The following is a 23,718-nucleotide window of genomic DNA, read 5'->3' as shown; positions in this document are numbered from 1 at the left end:
ATATCGTCAATGGCCTTCCAGGGACTGTATTAAAAAGTTAAAGTTCATCTTCAACTTTATCTACAAAATAAAATTCAGTATTTTTTATAAAAAACTGAATATTTAAAAAAAAAAATCTGAACACTTTTTCTATTTATTTATATATAAGAAAAATCATAAAAGCCAAATTACCAAGATTTTTTTTACTTAAACACTAAGGATAAATCAAGCAAGCGAAGGAGTGCGGTATAGTGGAATACTTGAGAGGATCTATCGGTTCCCATATAGGCAATGCCTGTTCTAAGAAACCGATATGTTGCGGCAAAAATAATATCATCATTTGGGGTCGTATTTGCAAAAGTGTACACGGATATAATAAGTTTGAATGTAATATATAAGAATGAATAAAATAAAATAAGTATGTATAATAAATATGTACATAATAAAAAAGTATGTATATAACATATGGGTACAAATTAAGCTATAATTGTCAAAAAACACTTTGCTTCCCATGTCTATCAACCATTTGCCATTTTTTTTTCCAAAACATGTTCTACTAATTGCAGGTTACTGACGAAGAAACTTTTAATGATTATACAAATATGCACACTTTCGTACATAAGTGTCGATTTTACTTTATACTGTCTCAATATGTACCGATGAAGATAGCGTTTGTAATCGCGTACCAGGACTTGCTTTTAGTTAGACATAATTTAAAAAGATTTTCATGTTGAGCTTAGTCTAAATACGATGATACCAGAGACATAATGAACATTAGTCGAAACAGTTGAGCTTAGTTCAAATACCAGAAGCAGATAAATATTTGATGATAAATGACTATTTAACCTTAGTCCGAATGCGATGCTACCAGTAACAGAGCGAAATTTAACGACATAATGACCATTTGTCGGAACAGTTATTGATCTTAGTCCAAATGCGATTATATTAGAGAAATAGCGACATTTTTACATTTGGCAGAACCGTTGAGATGCAGATTCAAACTTTGTCATTTGTAATTGATTCTTCTTTTGGCTTATACAAAGCGAGATTCATAAGCTGCTTTTTCTTTACCCTGTTTTCTTCCTTTCTGAGCAGCATGTTGAAAAATGAAAGATACACAATCAACAATGACATGTAGATTATAACGATGCTCAAAAAATTCAACCATCTGTAAAGAATATCAGCTAGAAATTGCTCTATGGCGTTGGTGCAACCGATTTGGTAAACATTTTCATTTGAACAAGTGCGATGTATTTTGCCAAGTTCAGGAATACTGGATATATTATCATAAACAGATTCTTGCAGTAGGGATGTTTAAGATCCTGATGAAATCCTAAAAGTTCTTACATAACAGAATATATTCTGACATTTGGTAACCCTACCGGTCCCTGGCCGGTCCCGTCACGTCCGTGACGTCCCCCGCAAACCGTGTGTCGTCTGAGGTCTCTACACACTGTAGCCCCCGTGGCCCCCGCCCCCGCGCCCCCTGAGGATGTCTTCACGATATCACCTTTTCCGCACACGATGCTATATTTATGTGCAATGCTGTGACCAACGTGATACACTAAAATATGTAAGACGTAGGGGTATTTTTCTCGTTTGTAAGATACTTACGTCCGAGTAATATAATGTAATGTAGTAATGACATTTTTTTTTCTATGCTTAAGGTAAAAAATAATTATCATTGAGTTTTATATATTAACTAGCGGACCCGACAGACATTGTCCTGCCCAAACGTTGGCTTGCCTGCTATTATCTTGGAAAAATACTTTTCATCTAGGTACTTGTTTGTGATTAAATTCCAAAACTAAAAATTGCTGATATTAAAAAAATATTAAATTTAACTAGGTACTTGTTTATGGTTGAATTCCAAAACATAAAATAAATATTTTTTCAAATATGGCATTCTTTTTGCAAACGTCAAACTCCGGTCGTCTCACCAACAAAGGGTTGTACTTATGCAGGAATACGATTTTTAAAAATGTATTGAATTTAATATTATTTTAGTGTTACCAAAAATCAAAAAAAAAGAAATAAATGGGTAGAAATTATAAGGAAGGAAAAAATCTGATTGAGATCCACAACAAAACAAATGCCGTTTGTAAACATTAAAAAAAAACTTTTTTTATGCACAAAAAAACAACATCTTTCCATTTTTTGGCAAACGCATTCTCTTCGAATGCAACCCCGGTAGATCGATGAATAAAGTCTTTCGCTTCAGGTAACAGTCCTAGGACTATGAAATATTCTAGTGTAAAAACACTCTTTTTAATAAATATTTCAAATCAACTGTGTCGGGAATTGAACCCGAGACTTCTTGCATGGTGGGCAAACGCGACTATTACACCTCGAGGCCAACTACCGAAACTAAAACTAAAGTCAGTCCCAAAACCATTCATATAAAAACTATTCCCATATTATGATCGTATTATGTTTTGTTCGCATATTGTAGATGAGCATGACAGGCGCTATGGCGCAGTTGGTAAGACGGCCAGCTGTGACACTGGCGTCGCGGGTTCGATTCCCGCCAGTTGCAAGAAAAATATCCCAGAAAGATATTTTTCTCAATTGGTCTGGGTGTTGTTGTGTATTGCCTCCTTCCATATTCTCTCTGTCCCACCTGCTGACAAGCCTCAAAATAGAGGCTTAGCTTTAAAAAAAAAAAGTTCCTAGAGCAAAGAAAAACATTCAAGAAACAAGTATTGTTATCACTCCTGAATTAAAACGACACTCTCGCCATTTCTGCCTAGGTCGTGCCATGACAATACTTATTGTACATATAAATACATTCTACGATTGTTTAGGATAAGTTAATTCAATGGATATCATTAACGCCGTTTTTGTTCTTAGGCTGTATAATCTTTGGTTCTGGGTGTCACGTTCATCTAGGGTGTTTCTCTGAAACATTGAGTTATCCAAGTGGTCTTTGGTCTTCCTCTGGATAACTGTCGGGGAAAATCCACAGGCATTACCTTGTTTACTATATTGTCTGGTGGTATCCGTCTTATGTGCCCGTACCATCTCTGCGGTCTCCGTTCCAGTTTACTGCTTATGCCAGGGAAACCCAGGGCTTTACAAATGCGAGAATTCTTGATTTCGTCTTTTAATGATGCTCCTGCCGACCACCTGAGCATTCGCATTTCTGCTGTTTCAATTTGCCTGAAGTACTTACTTATTTATCAGGTCCGAACTTTAGACTTTGCCACTCCAGTGTGCAGCGACAGATATCGCCTTGTCAGTCGCCATCCTCAAATCATTATCATCACAAGTTAACTGCATTTGTGGACACCGCAGCAGATGAGGATTATCGTGCACCTCTCCACAATCGCAGTTCATGTCACCTCCCTCCAGATAACCCCACCTCCGTTGATTGTATTTGCACCTAGAATTTGCCTGAAGTAGGAATTGTTTAGCATTCTAAACTGTACTTTGTCGCCGGTCTAACAATAGTCTGGTATAAAGTACTTCCCTTTTAGCTTTAAAGGTATTTTGGAGTCACTTCAAATTCCTTTGAATAAATTTAATCTTGAAAGTAAAAACACATACATAATATACATTGTCTGCTCTAAAAATAATGCTGTATTCGAATATATAATTAATAAATTGTTCAACACATATGCCTTGACGTTAAGTTGAAATTGAGTTTTTTTTCATAGTAAATATTTTTTCGAAGTTCATAAATTGGAAATAAAATGACAAGATCATTTAACTTTGTGGTCAAACATTTCTATAATATTAATAATAAATAATACAACCACTTACTCGCTTTTTTGACTAATGGTTTTGCGATGTACCCGTCTCTGATTATATTAACATGAAAATTCCGCCATACGTCTTCGCTAAAATAGCAGTTGCACAAATAAAACCCAGAGTGCTGTTAAGACTCACGCTTTGAGTATAATTTTTTTCAACTTTTTCTCCCGCAAGTTCAAATATAAAAAAATACGTAATTAGTTAGCTATTAAAAGTATGTGTCCTATCAGCATGTTGATTTTGTATTTTTGTGCAACTACTTTAATGAAGGTTTATAGTGGGATATGCATGTAAGTTTACTGTCTTAAAGAAGAGACGGATACGTTTCGAAACCAATAGACATAGAATAGTTAAAAAGTGGTTATGTATAATTATTTACTAATATTTATTATAATTAAAATATTTTGTTAATTTTTTATTGGTACAACGATTATTTATCGTTCATTTTATTATCATTATTGTATATACTACCTCTTACCTACCAGGCTCTCTTTAAAATATAAAGAATAATGTTTATTTTAAATACTGGTTTCCGTTTATACACCGTTTCTTTTTTATGTCTCATTGCTTTTTTTTATTGTCTATGTTGGCTAAACTAAAAAAACACAGAAACAGTTTCATTTTGGCGTTAAAAGCTAAAACTTCAAAGCTAAGCTAAGAAAGGTTCGTCCATCATATTTTGTTCGATCTTGTTGTACTAGCAGAAGTCCAGGTGATTACGTAACTACGCCCAAGTTTAGTTGTAAGTAAATGTCGTCAGGTTCTGGAGTGTCCGCCGAGGGGCAGGGGGTCAAGTCACGCGCGCTCCCCTATAACAGGACACTGCTGGATGTAGGTGCAGGGCAGGGCGGTGAGAGCCACCACCTGGGTACTAAGTTCGGGATTACCGAGTCTGGGTAGGAAGGGAACGGTTAATGTGGGAGGTGTCAACCCTGAATACTAAAGCAAGACCGAACATGTTATCGTTGAAGCGATAACTTGATATAAAAAAATATATTGCTGCTAAAGAAAAATAATAATAAATTGATTCATACATGGGTATACAACATTACGATCACTTATAAATATAAGAATTTATTGTGTTAAGGTATGTGTATTTTAATGGGTTGATGTACTAAACTCACTCTTTCGCAGATGTCTCCCAAAATATTGTGCAAAAAAGATTAAAACTAAAATCGTCGTTTCATTTCCTAGTTTTCCGCACCCCGAAGCTGAACCGATTGAATTTTTTTATCAAAAAGAAAAATTCTGTGTCGAAATGTTTTATTAAAAAAAAATAGTTATTATGTTTGTATACCGTTTTTCCAAGGACGGCAGATAAAACTAGGAGCATTTAAAGGGTTTTTGGATGGTCCAAGCTTTTACAAAAGACAATATAACAACAACAAAAAAAAAATAGGGACACGCCCAATGGTGGTTATCTATAATGTTTAAAAATATATAGTTGTTGTACCGTAATTTAGTGTTGCGATTATGAACGCTGTTTTTATCGGTAAATATTGAGACGGTGCACGTCACTTCTGTATTATCTCTAACACCTTGGTATGTTCTACTAACTTGTCATCTCGACGTCTTATGGTCGAATCCAACCAATGAATGACCCCGAAAATTCGGTCCGCGTTCCTTACTTCATTAAAATTCAAAATAGTTTTCATTTATACTTTAAATAGGCTTCTGTGATAAAAAGTGCCCACTTCAAAGCGATTATAAACTGCTAAATTCAAGCAAAAAATGCTCGATTGAACATGATTTTTATAAGACTTGTGACAATTACCAACACGGTATGCTTAAATATCGTCTGTGTTTATCTACCGAGCGATTAAAAAGCCAGTTCTTTTAACGTCTCGCTACGAACACTCAGGAAGATAGTAAAACAGATAAAAAAATTGCAACTAATTTTTATTTTATATAGTGGCCACATTATGACAATTTCATGCTCTTATTTGTTAATAGGGTAGAATCTAGACACATTATCTGTGCAACTGGGCGTTTGTTTTCAAAACTGACAGTTGTGTTGGAATTTAATTCGACAAGCATTTGAACATACTCAAAACATTGTTGAATTAACTACCTGTTAAAAAAAGAAGCATAAAAAATTGGAAAATTGTTTTCAGGCGTTGTCTAGTAGGTGAATTGGTTTAGCCGGATGAATCTCACCCACATGATAAAGGTTTTTTACTTCACAAAAGTCAACAGAAGGAAGAGTTGAGAAAATTTGGATGTTCAAACATAGGCAGCATGCGGAATGTTACACAGTGTGTAAAGTGGCCACTTAAACCAGCCAACGATAGGTCATAAATTCTGTAAATGCCTAGACTATCATATTCCCTTCTCAAAAATATTTTACAGCTGTTGCAACAAATTTAGATCTGAATAACCTTCTAGAGAAAAAATCCAGCCAGTCTGCAGACTGATTTCACCGCACTTAAATCGACGTTTCGTATTCCCGTTCTCCACACCCTTAAACTGAACCGATTTTGATTTTTTTTATAAGGAAGAGTGGCAAAAGGGAATTTTCTGCTATGCCTAGACTATCATATTCCCTTCTTAAAAATGTTTTTCCTTTCTGTTGCAACAAATTTAAAATTTCAGATTTTGCTTCCTAAACTTTTTTATTAATTCTATTATCTGAAAACTACAGGAACCAATTTCATATTAATACTTCGCCTTTACATGAGTATCAATGAACCAAACTTCTAAATTGTAAGAGCCGTAATCCCGCGGTCGATAAGTATTATTTTTAATCATAAAAAGGTATATTTTTCATATGAAATACCTTGAAAATCATTGTTTTTATATTTAACGTAAATTTAGTTAATTTTTCTATATCATTTATTTGAAAAAACGGCGTTTTAAAGTGGATAAATTGTAGGATTTCCTTACTTCTTTTGAGTTTGGGTTTTGTTGAAAATCCGTTATAGAGGAATTTGGAAGTGAACGACTAATTTCTAAGATTGAGATTATAAACTGAACGTAGTTATGCAGAACGCAGCCAGCCATAGAAAAGTGAAACTGAGATAATAGCACCTTTGTGAAAAGAGTGAATAAACAAATCTCTTCAACAGTTGGAATGTTTTTGACTTTAACAAATGATAAACAAGGAATATATTTGTTTTTTTTTTTACATTACAAACAAAAATTCAATTATGTATTTGACCAGTTTTAATGATTTTTTAATACGATAAGATTTTCTAGTGCTGTGGGTGTTTTATGCTAATTGAGAAATACCGTTTTTGTGATTGATACCATTTTCAGAAGGTGATTAGAACAATTTTTTGTATGAAAGCGGTCTGACTGTTTTAAGCAAAACATAGAATTGACCTTACTGCACCCGATAATATCAATATCTCATTTTTTCAAAATTGTGGACTGGCTGCTTTCTGCATAACTACGTTCAACTGTGCCTCTCTATAGCACGATTTGTTATAACTATTGTTCGTGTTTTATTCTGTAGGCGGATGTTCCCGACCCTGAGGGTGTCCTTCACCGGCGTGGGCCCCGGACACCGCTACGTCGTGCTGCTGGACATCGTGCCCGTGGACAACAAGCGCTACCGGTACGCCTACCACCGCTCCTCGTGGCTGGTGGCGGGCAAGGCGGACCCGCCCGCGCCCGCGCGCCTCTACGCGCACCCCGACTCCCCCTTCACGGGCGAGCAGCTCCGCAAGCAGGTCGTCTCCTTCGAGAAGGTCAAACTCACCAACAACGAGATGGACAAGAACGGACAGGTACCGCAATACTCTTCCAATTGATATTGTTATTAAAGATCCCAGGCTTTCACGGCCTTACAGATTCTTGTGATGTTTTTCTGGGTTATTGTAGCTGTAGATGTAGTTTTAGTGTATTTTAGTCATATAAAGAATTTTTACCGGTTCATGTGTGTATGCATGTAACCGAATACAGTTTGGTCAATTCAACCTAATTAAGTGTTTTGAGTAAAATGTATGACTCAATGAAAATCATCAAATTTGGTTTCACGCGTTCGTGTTTATTTTACGTTAATTCATCAGTGTGACATATATGAAGCAAAATGTAGACGCATGCAAAAAAAAACCCTTGAATTTCTTTTGTCTCTATCCCCGCGAAAAGATTCATTTTTAAATTTTTTTTTTATTTTGTTTATTCAGAAAAACAACAGCAATACAAAAAAATATACAAAACATAAAAAACATAAAATAAAACCAAATTAGTTTTCCACATAAATTCAATTATAAAAATACAGTTCGGTTAGATATTAATTCATAGAAGTGCATGTGTGCGAGTTTTTATAGAGACATAATTTTTTTCATGCAATAGTTCTTTAATCTTGTTTTTAAAGTGAGTTTACTGCAGTTAAATATGTTTATGTTATTGAAAAATACATTATAGTTACGCGCCAAGCGAATCAGAGGAGAGTTCTGTGCATAGTTGGTGCGAATTGTAGGTTCATAATAGCATCTCTTGCACCTTCATGTAACAGACGATTGAGATATACTGCGTTTGATGTTTCAATGAAGTGCCTTGTGAACCGTTGGTGCGAATAGGGGTGCGATGATAATCAAGTAATCAGCCATCAACAATTATTAGGTCATCTAAAAAAGATCTGAAAGTTTCTAAGAAACCTTGAAAGATCTTAAAACCGACTTCCGATTATTTCTGTAGGTAATCGATTTTACGTTCTTCGTTCGATCAAATTGTGCAAGACCAATGACAACGGTCTATATTACTGATCAGAAGACAAATGGATTTAAAAATTGACCTTTTTTTTTAAGAACTAAATTTAGTTCCATAAAACAAATTTATCCTCACCCAGGCGTTATTTAAAATAAGTAATAAAAAGATTTAAACGTCGCGTCAGTTTGAAATATAATATGCCAAATTCTTGAAAATCTGTCATATTGTTCACAGCAAACCACGGTAAAATACGCAATTCGTATGCTTTCAGTTTACTTTTACTACCTTCGCTCAATCGTAATACAATTGACCATTAAAATATCGAAGTGAAGGAAACATGGGTCCGATTCGGATGCTCAAATTTCTTCGACAAAACTAATATAGGTACGTAACAAACGGGCACTTCAATTTTAAAATGCGATTGCGATTTCAAAAAAAACTTATTTATTTACAAACACTAAAACACTCCTATACCAATATAAGAACTCTATATATGTATATACTTTCTTTTGCTAAAAAAATATTAATTTCTATGCACTGCTTTCTCTGTGTCTAGGCGAATAAATAATACAGTTGTGTGTGTGAAATATAACCAACACCCTGGACTAGTGTTTTCTCTGCTCTCAGTTAAAAATCTTGAAAAAGAATCTCGAGTGGAGAGAGATCCGCTTCCTTATGTAGTGATTGATGCGTTTCTCTAACATTCTCAAGGTCCTGGGTTCAATTCTTGGCCGGGTGGACCTGAAATATTGATCTTAAAAGTTGTTTGAACTGCAATATTTTATTGATCCTGAACTAGCACTAACAGATCATCGAAAAATAAACTGCGTTTGGTTTATCAATGCAGTGCCCTATGCACCACTGATTACGAAAAGCGGAATGATGATGATAATACATCTGAACCTACCCGTTGCGTTGTGGTGCAGAAAATACAAAAATACACATGTTTTCTATTTGTTTTAAAATTAATTTTATTTATGGATGCACATACTGTATTGCAATAAACTACTCTTCGAATTCATATTTTTATAATAATTACTGTTTTTGCAGTTGGTGTTAAATTCAATGCACAAGTACCAGCCCAGAATTCACCTGGTGCGGAGAAGGGAAGGTTCTGGAAACTCCCCCATCACGGACCTGGAGCAAGAAGACTACAAGACTTTCATCTTTCCCGAATCTATATTCACAGCAGTTACAGCGTATCAGAACCAATTGGTGAGTGACTGCTTATGTTAAAATCATATTATTTATTATACAATTGTACACTATCTACAAACATACATATACTCCTAATTGTCCTTTGATCAGCCAGAAATAACAAACATTTAAGGATATTGCAAGTCGTCTTTTTCTCATCAACGTCGTCAGGAACTCGACAGCCCTGGGTGGACCTGGGCTGTATCCAGGAATCTCCTTAATTTTTGTCGGTCAACTACCCTGCTTCTCCAATTCCCCATTTGCAACGTTGCCGTATCCGTGCTGATGCAGACAATCCATCGCATTTTGGGCCTTCCTAGTGTTCGTTGTCCTTGTGGCACGGAGAGTTGGGCGTTTTAAGGAATCATCACAGTCCATTATAATCATGTGCCCGCCCACATCAAGCGCCCCTCCTTGGTGAAGCTGATTACGTCGGACTGTATTCCTTTTTCTATTTGCAAAAAATTATTTGCTATTACACTTCTCGCAAAAAATATATTGTTGAAAACGCCATTCTGTGATGTGAGCAGAATTTTCAGCGTAAAACATACTATATTTGCGTCATCGTGACATAGCTAAGAAAGCGCATATTTTTCTATTATTCGGGACGTTTTCTTACACTTAGTTTCCTTTTATCGGCCGTCTCCGGTTGACGGATCGGACTTATCGAGGCCTGTCGCTGGTGACATGCATCGGTTGTCCATCTCGCCCAGGGCGATAATTACCCAAGCCGCTGACCGTCGCGGGGCGGATGGTGACGCTAATCTGTTTACTCGGAGCTGGGAAACATGAACGTAAACAATTTAGCGCACCCATGGGCTGGGGCGGGGGCGAGGGCGGAGCGGGAGTGGGAGCGGCCACACACGACGGAGAGAGGGATCTGCATTAAAATATATTTATTTATTATTTAAACGTTTGAAGTGAAAATTTTCTCCGCACTCCCGAAACCGTGTTAAAGGCAGAGCGTTTTTTTATTGATCTCACTTATATTTAAAACAAAGATAATACAGAATAGGAGAAGTTTAAAAAGTTCACTATGTACTTAACCACGAACACAATATAATATGGAAACTTCTCTGGTCTATGAAAATTAAGTTTTATTGCGTATCTTTCCATCTTATTTAAATTGAAGTGTATGTCTCATTCATAAATAAAACATAATAAAAATACGAATTGACTGATTGAGTTTTTCTAATGACATTGGTGGAACTGCATTTTAATTGTAAGAATATAAATACCTTGTTTAGTTTTTTTTTACTTTGATTTATAATTTTTACCTAAAGTAATCAATAACATATTATTTTTATTATTTTAAGATGAATTGGGTTGCAGTCCCGTGACTAGTGTTGCGGACTCACTATACTATACTATACCCCAACTTGATTCCCATTTTCTAATAGTAAATTATTTACAGCTCGTTAAAAATGCCCCCCAAAATTTAAATATTTAGGTAAATCGCAAGACTTTTTTAAACTTGTTTTTTATGAAAAAAAAAAAAAATCTACTTACGAGTACATTACAAAAGCATTACTTACAATATGCCCAACGCATGAGTCTAATTATTAAGGATAATTATCTAACTTAATTTTAGTAAAAATCACCTAAAGGATGCTCTAGTATTGTAGCTCTTACAGCGCACATTAGCAGCTAGGGTTCTAGCCCTCGTTTACATAAAACAATTATAAAAAAAAATTAAACAAATAATTTATACATTTTATTAAAATTACTACTTTTTGTTCGCTTTGCCCTGCTAACAAGGGTACATACCCCGTTCCAAGCTAGGCAATTACATTTTAATACATGAAATGGTTTACAAGTTAATAGGAAGCACAGACTAATAAAATATAAACTTACTCGTATACACATTTTGATACATATACATATGTACATGCATACACATACACACATTTACATATATACATAAATACACACATATACAAATATACATACAGACACACATATATATATATATATATATTTATACATACATATACATATACATACATACATACACACACATGTATACACCCATGTGCATACACACTCGTACATTCATAAAACATAGACAATTTATTTAATATATAATGCGAAACTTCATGATTTTCATTATTCCTTTTTTATATTTTATTTTTAACATTTAGTAAGAATCTCCGATCCACGGCATTCATCAGCCTTTCTGACTCCCTACGACCAATGTCATGAAAGAGCGAGGTCAACACCTTTCGCAACTGGACAACTTTCCCGCTTTTCCACGATTCTGGCAAAAAGTTATAAACCTTCTTGCCAACGCAATAGTGTTGTCTCGATGCCAGAACAGTGTTGACCCTTTCACTTACTATCAGATCCCTATTGGAGTATCTTGTATTATAATTGTGGCTGACGCTTGGGTAAATGTCTCTATTTATGTGTGTAACCACTACCGTTCTCAATTTATACTGTAGAATAATATTTAGTATTCTAAATTCTGATTTTTTTTATTGTTTTAAATAAAAAAGAAATATTTGCGTTATTCTCGTGATTACCTTAACATTTCAATTTTAGGGACCATTTTCCACGAGTTGTAAATAACTCACTATTAGAAAATGGGAACCAAGTTGTGGTAGATCGGGGTGCGAACCTCCGAACGTTTGATAGCGGCTTGATTACAACACGACTTTACATTAATATTATTCTAAATAGTATTTTCTTTAATTACGATTATATTATTATTTATTTTAAAAGATTTGTGGTGAAACATTTCAACTAATGTAAGTATATAACTACTTACCGGTAACAGAGAATACTCACGGTTTGACATTACTTATAAATTGATTGCATAAATTCTGAAGAGCATCGGGTGACTAATTCAAATGTTTTTTTTTTTTTTTTTTAAATACAAGGAAATTTTCATAAGTTAGTGGCAGTGTGGGTGGGCACTTAAAAATAACGGGTGTAAAGAAAACACAAATACCAGAATATTCTATATATTTGTAGACTAATTGTCACTCCTCACAAATGTTTATACAACTGTAATTACTTATCCGCATTCCTCTTTCGTTAAAATATCCCATAATGATTTTAAAAGGACTCAAAAAATTTTTGAGAAAAAAATCGCAAAGACTTTGAAACAATATTTTCTTTATTGTGCAATTTTTTTCGTTCGGTTCCTTATAAAGAAAGGATATAGGATGAAGTGGTTAAGGTAACAGTAGAGTAGAGAAAATTGGTAGCATTTGTGATTATGTCAGTAGCACATCGTCTGACCGGAAACAATCAGCGTCACCTCGCAAGTTAATGTTTTAATATTCCGGTGAATCATCTACTAAGGTTCACGGTTCCACCTTCTATCATCATTTCAAATTTTAAGATGTAAATAAAAGTATTAAAACATAAACATTAATAAAGAGTTCAAAATTTTACTACAAATTAAAAAAATGTTATAATAGATTCCTTCAAGATTATGCATATTTTTGTAAATTAAAAAACAAATGCATTTCCTTGCATATTTTTAACTGATTTATTAAAATGAAAATCATAAATGTATATTATGTCATTTTGAAATGACTAGAAAATTCACAAATTTTAAATGCCGCGCTATAATGAACTGAATGCAAATTATCCGAGAGAGTGATAATATTTTGAAATAAAATAATTTCATAATTTATATTGTGTGACTAATATAATATTAATATAATATCTAAAATCTTAAATCACTATAAATGCCAATTCATAAATTTTAAAATGCGGAGATATTTGGAAGCTTGTACAAATAAGTTATTATTTGGATTGATATGATTGTGGAGATTATACTCGTATTATGCTTCATTTAGGTATTTATACATTTTCAACCTTTTCTTCAAATAAGGAAGCGATAACATTTATCTTCTTGTGGGACCTAGAATAAACACATTTTATAACTTATTTAAAACCATACTCACATGTATGTTTTTTTTTTTAAATTAAACAATTTTATTTTTAGCCACTGATTTTTTATTTTTCCTACCGACTGGTTTCAAAGCTACACAAGATTATTTATCAAGATATGAATTCTATTTTGTGACTACTAAATATTCAAGTACCTATTAAGTGATTGCCCTCATTCGATTAATATAAAATTATTCGTTATTTGAATTTGCTTGAACCTGAAATCAAAAATTTAGACGTATAATGTAATTTTTAATAAAATGACCTAAACTATAGAAATAAATGACAAATTAAAAGTTCTGTGCTACGTAAAAAAAAAAAACTTAAAATGAGACCTCTCAGCTTTATTATTCTTGTATTCTACATTTATACGCAGTCTTTAATATACGGTGGGCTTTATGTTAATTATTACTTTATGCGTTATTCATTTATATTATTGTTTTATTGTACCCAATGTAATGATAAAACATTTTACCTATCCTTCTCGTATATCAGTGTTCATTAACTTCCCTTGGGGTATTTCCTGATTGATTGTTAGCTCCATTGTCTGTCAGCTTCTACCCCGACATATTAATTAATTCAAACATCTCACGATTTACAGCTTCACTAGTAAACATATTGTAATGCCAGCCTGATGCTAACGTTAATCAGAACGTCACATTTTTATTGATACGTACTCAATTTAAAATAAAATTTATGTCACAAGGGGCTAAAAAATAAAATTACATTTCAATAACTACAACGGTACTCCACATTCTCGCATTCTAAAATAAAACAATAAAAAATACTAGGAATAACAATAAATTAGTTGAATTAATTCAGGTTCAAATTTTCTTTAAAACGGTAATATAATTAATTTTCTAACAATAAAAAAAAGGTTCAAAAAGAGCAAAAATATCAAAAAATCTAAATAACATATTTAACTTAATATTTTTGCAAATTCCGTTTATTGTAAAAATAAATTTGTTACATCCATTGATATGTCTGTGGCTTGGATCTATAAGGGCCAATGTCACAAATTGTTTTATTACAGGAGAGTAATTATGATTTAAGCATTTTGTAGCGTATTAGTGAACTGTTCGACACATGCGTGTGTGTATAAAACTATTACATATGAATGTTTTTAATTGATATCTATCCTCTGCAAAACGGTGACAAGAAAAGTTTGAAATCTTACATCGGCCCTTCTAGATATATGTACCTATACATTATGCGGCACTAAGCACCTGACTTGTGTTCCATTCAATATAGATTCCGGAGCTTATCTCGAATTTGGTGGGAAATAGTGTTTTTCCTTGTATATACTAAGCAAATGTGAAGCTTAGTGCGAAAGGGCGTAACGTACAGCTTGAAATTCAGAGTAAGTGGCATAAACAGTACGTTATGTTACTCTACTACGCGTTTTGCACGGCAATGTTGTTTTATAATTTTTAGAACACGATTTCAAATTCGCGTTACATGAATCGTCATCTCTATTAAATTATACCTCAATGGCTGAATAGCTTTTTTTCACGTCAACCTCTAGAAATCATGCTTGAATAGAAAAAAAAATCTCCATTATTTGGATTTCTTGTCATTAAATTGTCACATCATTATTTTGACAGTGTTAGCATTATTGTTTTTTTTTATAAACTATTTGGGTTTATTTTTTCTTTTAACTCATATGTTCATAAAAATCTGGAATGCTATTTTATAACTCGTTTTAGTAAATTCCGAAATTGGATCGAACAAGCATTTAATGTTGATATTTGGTTTGTAGTTAACTAATCCCGCACGTTTAATAATCGCTTCTAATTTATAATTTGATGAGTGATTTGTGTGTTAATCAGAATTACTATCGAGTAAATTATCATTTTGTGGTGATGCTCATTTGAGGCGAGAGCCGGAATGCGACGAATGGCATAACACAGATATCACGTCCCGATAAAAGTCGCACTGACAATGATAAAATGGGATATAAAACATTTTTCGGGCAAACAGCGCGCTTTGTCACCTGAATGGACTCGCCGCGGGCCAGTTTCACGGAATATTAACGTATGACAAACGATGCTTTGACTCCCAACAAAGCGGGCGAACCCAACTCTTCTTCATTTTGTTCGAAAAGGCGTCAAAACACGCATGCGAGAGCTGAAATAAATTCGACAAATTTCAATGATAATAGAAGCGATTTTTGTGTACCTTGTCGCTCTCACGCGGAGACGATATGGCACCTGTGCCCATCTCACAGTTCGCCATCTCCCTCGACGTGAGGAACAAGGACAGAGGTAGCCGTAAACCGAAAGGGGTGCCATGATAAAACACAATAAATTAATTCATTCACAAAGGATGTCGTACAAAATATTTGACCAAGAAAACCATAATAGATTTGTATTGGTGTGATGTTGCCAACACTGTAGGTGGTGAATTGCTGGTTAAGTCGGGTTGTGGCGAGAGGGTCGATGTTCTTAAAATGAAAAAAGAATTAATGTTTTTTTAGTACCATTGTTATTTTTTTAATCGACTACTGGAAATATACAAAAACGTGCATGGATTCGAGTGATTTATTTATTACATTAACCTTTCATATTTATTTTTATATGATGTCTCCGGGCCCATATTTCAATGAATTGGAGTTAACGATGTTATCATTTATTGTCAATAAAAAAAAATCGTAAGAAAATTTTAACACTCCAATAAAATTATTTTTAAATCATGTAGATAACTGCTAACATCCTATTGCGATCGGGGCCCTGGTTATATTTTATGAACTTATATTCTCCTTCAAAGAAAAAAACAAAAAAAACAACAATAGTATTATCACGATCTTTATTTGAATAAGACTTAGTCTCAGTTGTTAGTCAAGAGAACATAAAGAAAAAGGACCTAATTGTTAATTTACCATATTTATTTATTTATTTACAGACTCATTTATTCTATTTAACAATGGTTAATACATTTCTTTAAAATATTTACGGGTACAATTGAAATAAAACACAACTAAAGAAAATTAAAGCCAGGTCAATAAATTCAATAAAAGTTACTATCTCAAGACAAGCTCTGGTCTATTTATTTTATAAAAATATTTCAGCAAAAAAAATATATCCAAATACGCAGCAATTGAAGTGCCAATGTAGTGCTCTATGAACTTCTGAATTTAGATAGGGAAATAATGATTATGATTTTAATTTGTATATTTTTTCGTGCGGCGTTTTTTGTGTATTTTAAATGTGTGTTATTTATACGTTTAATTTTTTTCAGACCAATTATTCTGCGAAAAATATAACAAAGCCGTCTACATTTATTTGATAGAAAAAAAATATTTTTAAATGTGCGGTAAACTAGAATGTGGGTGTTTGAAGTGATGCTCGATATAGTGACTAGGGTATCCAGAAACGTGTACAAAGTTAATTCTGTGATGGTGGTTTTTGGTTTCGGCACTATCTCCCAGTTGTTGCAAATACTGGACGAACTCGAGGGCGACGAGGAATACGTGGCTATGGAATTAACTGACGACACTGACAGTGAAGAACTGAATAATCTTAGTGAGGAAGATGATTCGATGAGTACTATTCGGGTGTGGTAGACGAATAATCAATTCAACTCAATAAAAGTGAAAATGGTGCATTGAAAGTTTTAAAAGGGACCTTAATTAATAAAGAATGTTGATATTTGTTCATTTCCTTTACTTTAACGCCTACAAGTATAACTTTTTTGGTGATTTTAAATTTTGTATGCACATTTATTCAATCTGTCAATACAATGATTTTCTCTGTGAAACTAAAAAAACTGCTATGATATACCTAAATATATATATGTTTTAATGTACACATTCTGATCCTATTTAATCTTTTTATTATTTAAAAAAATAACAGAGAAAAAGATGTTGAGAAAATGGAAGTCTAGGAATTTACAGAGGTTATGACCAGTCATCGGCCTGGTTAAAAGATCACTTTACAAGTCAAAAACTCTCATTTTTGAAACGAATATTGCTTCACAAATAAGAGAAATAAAACGTGCAGAATGGTAAATTGTGTGTGAAGTGGCTACTTAGACAAGCCAATAACAGCTCATAAGCCCTGTAAATTCCAGAAATACGTCCTTCCTTTTTTAAAAAAATAATTCCCCCTCTGTTGCAATAGATTTTGACTATACTTGAGTTTCGATTCCAAATAAAGTGGATAAAATAATAAAAAGGCGGATAAAAATAAAGGGAAACTGTGAATTTATATATATATATATATATATATATATATTATATATATACATAATATATATCGTTTGACGCGTTATAAATGTATATTATGATAAAATGTTTCTTAGGTTAATGAAATTTATAAAAAAGTATTCCCCGAAATCTCTATTAACGGTGACTTTACTTTTTTTAATACCGCCATTAATAAGTTCCACAATAAGTAAGTACATAGGTACTTTCTGTAAAAAATTTAATGATTAATTATTTCGAGGCTGGCTTTAAAAGGATACTCCCAGTGTTAATTAATTATCACATTTTATCATCTCGGTTATAATCTTGTGGTCTCGTCTAGTTATGAATTTCGTTAAATTAAGTACTTATTCAGAGCCAAAGTTACATGAATTATCGGAGAAATTTTTGCACGCATTACTGGTACAAAATTTAATCATCAATCAATTAAAAAAAATATATAAATATAATTATATAATAATTATAATATATAAATATATATTATAATTGTAGTTTTAATAAATCATCAACTACTATTATTTTAGTAAGTACTATTATTTTAGTATTTACTGTTATTTTTATTAAAAGAAAGCGCAATAAAAAAACGATTCGTATTTTAAAAGTTGATTGTATCACTAAATAATTAATAATTTTACAGGATAGCGAAATATCACCTTTTTAAAAAAAGTTATAAGGGTCTATGAAATGCTCTCGAGTAATATAAAAAAATACTTCTTATTAGAAGCGTAAAAAATATTCTTAAATTTACAATTTTTGAATTGCCGCAAAAATGGTCATTGCATTGGTCACGCCCCTAACACATCACGGTTCATGTTTATTTTGAACCGTTTTAATTTTTATAGATCATCGTCACGAATCTTGACGTCACAATTATCAATGCCAAACATGTCGCGTTTTTTGTTTTTTGTTTCATTTTTCTAGGGACATATTTAAAAAATCTTTTTTAACGTTACGTATGAAAACATTTCTCCACAATATTTATATTGATTTTGAAAATAAAATTGTTTTTTTCCAAATCCATTTAATATATTTTATCAGTATTTATAGTATGTGATATTTCCCTATTACGTATATCTACCAAAAATATAATATTTTATTTTTATTGGGAACATTATTTCCTCATTCGTGAGTCCGTACTACTATCCACAGGACCACAAACTAGTTTTCATATTTTAGTATTCCCATTTTCACTTACTATTTTTTCTTATACAACATTAAAATAGATGAGCGAATTCGTAAAGAATATGGAATTAACGTTTACAGGGGTGGTTAAAGAGATTTTTATTTTTTTTCAAATTCGCAGAAAATCAAATCCAATCCGTATCATAAAAAATGTTGAATTGAAATTAATAAAATTTTTAGTTCACGCAAATTTGAAATAAACATTTAATCGTGAGATACATATCTACTTCACACGCAACTCAATAAATCTACACGTGTCTAAAATTCACTCAACGAAGTTTGGCAAAAAGTCTAAAAAAAACTTTAGCCGTACTCAATTTAATAAACTGCTCGATGAATTTAAAAACGAAAAGTCAAATGAATCTCAAAAAGCAGTAACTTAAAAACATTTGAAACTTTTTGATGATGATAGTTTTTAATATAGTTTGTAAAAAAAAACTGTGGTTTGATATTTTGAATACGTTTGTTTAATGTGTTGAAATGAATAAATTAATTGATATTTTATTTTGTCAGATTATTTTTTATGGACCGTTCAAATGAGTGTTTTTCAACTCCTAAGAATATAATATCTGTACATTAGAGGATAAAACACCGAAATTCACTTTGGTTTAATATAAAAAACATCAATTCCAGACATGCTATCTTAATATGTATTATTTTCATCAAAGTAACCATTATTGTTAACAACGTTAAAAGTTTTTTATAGATTTAAATTGTATCATTTGGTGTAAAAATTATGATGTTTTGGAAATTACACAATAACAAAACCTTATTTTCTGAACATTTCGTTGAATGTGACTTCCGTGTTTTATCCTTTAAGGTACAGGTATATTAATAATGAATTACATGTTTTATAAATATAAAAAACAAACTTTTATGATTACAAAACTGCGAATATGTTGTAAAAGAGACATTTTTTCTGTGGGTGATGTTTTTTTTTTCATAATTTAATTTACTTAGTACCCACACTTTTAATAGTTTTTTTAGCCTAAGTAGCGCTTTTACTAATAGGCATTTAAAACCAGACTTACATTTTTATCATTGTATTTATTATTTACACTAGAGTCTAATTATTTCCTCACGCTATCGATCACGATCGTTTACAATTTCTGAGTAAAGCATATTTACCGGGTTACAACAATTGAAATAAATTACCAAAGAATGTTTAGTGCTTCTTAAAAATATCCTAGTTATATCATATTATTATCATCTCGTGATACGACTATGAATATCGCAGAAGTACGCAAATTGTATGTCTAAGTATGGTACTGCGTACTGTCAGACGATTGCACGAACTTCCGCCTTGAGGTAGTAAGTTCTCACTCCTCACTCCTCAGTACTCAGTACTCAGTACTCGGGTAGGTGGAGAAATTGCAACTAATTACAATGCGGTAGGCCGAACACGAAGCGGCCGCGCAAATTGACCCGAGTCAATTGGGTAATTGCGAACGGAAAAGTTCGCCGAATTTCGGTAATTTGCCGAAGACATTTCGGCCGACACCGTATTGACTATATTGTCCGGAAGTGTTGCCGAAACCCAATTACGCGGTCACACTTATTTCCCCGACTGAGTACGCCGCTGACTACTTAAAAATAATGTACGTGCCGAAAAATTATTCATGATCTCATTTGCAACCACAGTTTAATTCGTTTCCGATAAATGATGATTTTTTGTTATTTTAACAAGACAATTGAAATTTAAACACTAAATCTGTCCGATCAATATTACTACTTTTTAAAAGTACATATCATATGATCAATTTACTTGCCATATATTAAACTTTCTCGTATTCAACATAATAAGCTTTTTCTTAAAACAGTCTTTTGAATAGTTTACTTAGGTACTTTATTTTTGTAAAAACTTCATTTGAAAAATGAATTAACAAGTTGTTTTTAAAACAGTCAAGAGTTAATCATTGCTTAGGTACTTTTGGTTTATTACATAATAACTAACTGACTAAATTTTAGTCAACAGATTTAACTATATTTGTTTACTAATTTATTTTTATATGTCATTTTTCAACCCTCCAAAATTTCATTACTCGCGTTACAAACTGACAAATTATAAAAACTTATAAACCAATTATTTAAATCTGAACAATATGGGCTGATTTGATGGGAAACGTTCAGATAGTTTTGTTGTTACGAAGTAATTTTACGATATTTCTTCAAATCATCAAAATAAGAGAAATCTCGTATTTATTGATGGAATCTTCTTAGAGCCTGTTCTACGAAAATATTACAATAAAATTTATTCATAATTTGCAATTTGCAAAATCGAATTGAGGTGAAAGGCAACTTAACACGAACGAGCAGCGGGCGTATTCACTACATGCAATAACGAGACACTTATTTAGCGTCTGTACCTTATTGATTCGTTTATATGGCGTGGTATTATATTACATTATATTGACAGTTGTCTGCGGTCGCTTCTCGCTTCTTGGAAATATCGAACCGAGGAAAGGTGAGGCCATTTGCATTGTCAGACAGCTGACCGCAAAGCGGTAAACGAGACTGACTGCTATCCTCTAAAAACTCGTGGTCAATAGATCAATATATTAAGTAATTATCATCTTTCGTTTCATTATATTGATGTTTTTTATAGATATTTCTTTATGTTAAGATTAAGATAAAATAGAAATAAAAAATAAATATCCATAGTAAATGATTAAGATTAAATTATAAATAAAATTATCAATGAAACTTCTTGGTTTGGTTTAACTTTTTTTTAAATTTTGATCAACGAGCGAAAACAAAAATATAATATTTAGGTATGTCTCTTAAAAATACGTAAACTTCACTATCATAAAATCAAGTTATCGAGCTAAGTTAATGTGCTTAAAAATGTATTTGCCACTCTGTTACTTCTTCTATATTCATGTTCTTTCTTTACCTTTTAAATAATTTTTAAAAGGTAAAGAAAGAACTTAAACTTTCCTAAAAATGAACAGTTTTTGCAAACCACTTGTGATAATATTTATGTTTTCTGTCCCTTAATATAATTCTTATGTTATCTTTTTAAATTGCCAAAACCTTGTAATAAATATAACGAAAGTTCAAAATGTTGTTAACAATTTACTAGTCCCGAAGATGCCTTATAAGGTGGAAGTGCTCGGTGGTCAAAATAAAATAAAATCATTATCTTTTGATTCGTTTTAAGATCTCTTCAATAATGCTAGTCGATCTATAAACAAAACAAAGACAAATAAGGATAATTAAATTAAATAAATTAAGTTATTTACAGGACCCGATGAAGTTTAAAGTCTTCAATGTATTCGTACGTACTCCGTAAGAACATACTCGTGGGTATTCAAATAAAAAAAATATGTCAAGCTAATATTTTTCATCCAATTTTTTTATAAATAGGTAAGTGGATAGATATATGTTATTTTTAAGTCCATCACAAAAAAACTATATAAATGAACTGAATATCAATATTGTGTATCTAAATGTCCAGAAATAAATTAAAATAACAATGTGTAGATGTTCTAAGAAATAGGAAAGTGAGTAGAGGCGACTGCAAGTGATAATTTGTCAAAGATTTGTGGAAAGTTAAACATTTTATTGGATTTACTTTTAATTATTTCAGTATCGATTAATTTATATTTTAGATAGCTTACGCCTATCATTATCATACTCCATCTACCATATACCATAAACGCTGCATCGGTAAACTAAATTAACCGTTTTTTCATAATTTAAAAATATATAATGGTATGGTGATTATATTTCAATTCAGATGCCCAGGTCGAGAATTTTAAACGACTGCAATGCAGAAACATATTTAAATTAAGATTTGGGTTAATTATGCGACATATCAAACCCACTAACGAACGCGTGTAATTTAAAGTTTCACGTGGTTTTAAAATCAATGAAGTGGTAGTTCTGTAACTGTTCAGCAAATTATTGGCTAAAGTCGTCTCATTTAAACTATGTAATTTTAGTACCTATTATTTTTTTCCTTTTATTGTATGCGGTGAACCTAAAAACGAAATCGTCGGTTGGTACATAGATTTGAAAAATTATATTTTTAAAGTCTCTAGATTCAGTAACAGAAAGTCAAAATTACGCCTTTTTTACTGATGTAAGAAATAAATAAAGGAACAAAAAACGCAATCAAATAGACGATATATAACTACTTGTACATAGTTCATTTGCATGTGTAAGCATATCGTTACGCTAGTATCATCTACCACTCGGAAGGAACAACTCGTGTAGATATACGTAATTGGGTATTAGGAGCTTTATTTAGATTGAAAAAGCTTTGTTCGGTACCAAAGCTCCCCGCTTCGTGGCGTTATGTTGATAGTTTTATTTTGACGCGTTTTTTGTGTGCGAGAAAAAAATGAGTCGGAAATGTTTGTAAACGAGCATCATAAAGTGTCATGTGACAACCGCTTCAGCTTTAATGACTGTCACTTGTGATGAGATATTGTCACTCGGCTACCATGTTGTGTCGCGTAAGAAAACTCCAAATTAGAATTAAGAAAAATAAATTTCGGCTTAAATGGGCCAAACCAAAAATGAGCCACAGCCTCCATGAAAACATTTTGAATAAATTCATTCTGGCAAGAAGTTAGATGGACTTGCGATACCCATAGTATGGCGGAGCGGAACAAGAGAGAGCACATCAGTAGAATGGGCAGAATCCCCTTCACCGTGGCCCACAAAATCCCGGCTGGTCGCCGTTTGAACGGAAGACCACCGAAGAGATGGATGGACAGCTGGCACTCGCCGTCTCAGGAGTCACCCTCTAGCCGATAACAGATCTATCGACCTAAACTAAGAAGAAGACATTCTGGCAAATAAAACAGAAGAGTGAACTCGTTTAAATGATTCTCGTATTTATA

The 23,718-nt window shown here is 32.6% G+C and overlaps 1 protein-coding gene and 2 long non-coding RNA genes across 3 annotated transcripts in view; 2 read left to right on the top strand and 1 right to left on the bottom strand.

Moving 5' to 3' along the window:
• Positions 1 to 23,718, top strand: part of LOC148280263 (uncharacterized) — a 105,870-nt gene that overhangs the window by 65,969 nt on the left and 16,183 nt on the right. Inside the window, exons 3-4 of the mRNA XM_088228588.1 lie at positions 7,187 to 7,460; positions 9,436 to 9,600. Of these exons, the coding sequence (XP_088084714.1) occupies positions 7,187 to 7,460; positions 9,436 to 9,600 (439 nt within the window). The remainder of the gene's footprint in view (positions 1 to 7,186; positions 7,461 to 9,435; positions 9,601 to 23,718) is intronic.
• On the bottom strand, positions 13,290 to 14,051 carry LOC148280265 (uncharacterized). Its single transcript, XR_015822651.1, has 3 exons — positions 13,961 to 14,051; positions 13,641 to 13,703; positions 13,290 to 13,456 (listed from the first exon to the last, which is right to left on the bottom strand). It is a non-coding gene; the product is annotated as an uncharacterized LOC148280265 (long non-coding RNA).
• On the top strand, positions 13,699 to 17,638 carry LOC148280264 (uncharacterized). The gene is made up of 2 exons (XR_015822650.1): positions 13,699 to 13,874; positions 16,723 to 17,638. It is a non-coding gene; the product is annotated as an uncharacterized LOC148280264 (long non-coding RNA).

The sequence above is a fragment of the Micrasema longulum genome, unplaced genomic scaffold, assembly GCF_059751315.1.
Source record: "Micrasema longulum isolate JH-2025_06_02 unplaced genomic scaffold, ASM5975131v1 h1tg000597l, whole genome shotgun sequence".
Classification (NCBI taxonomy): domain Eukaryota; kingdom Metazoa; phylum Arthropoda; class Insecta; order Trichoptera; family Brachycentridae; genus Micrasema; species Micrasema longulum.
This window is presented reverse-complemented; position numbering and strand designations above follow the sequence as displayed.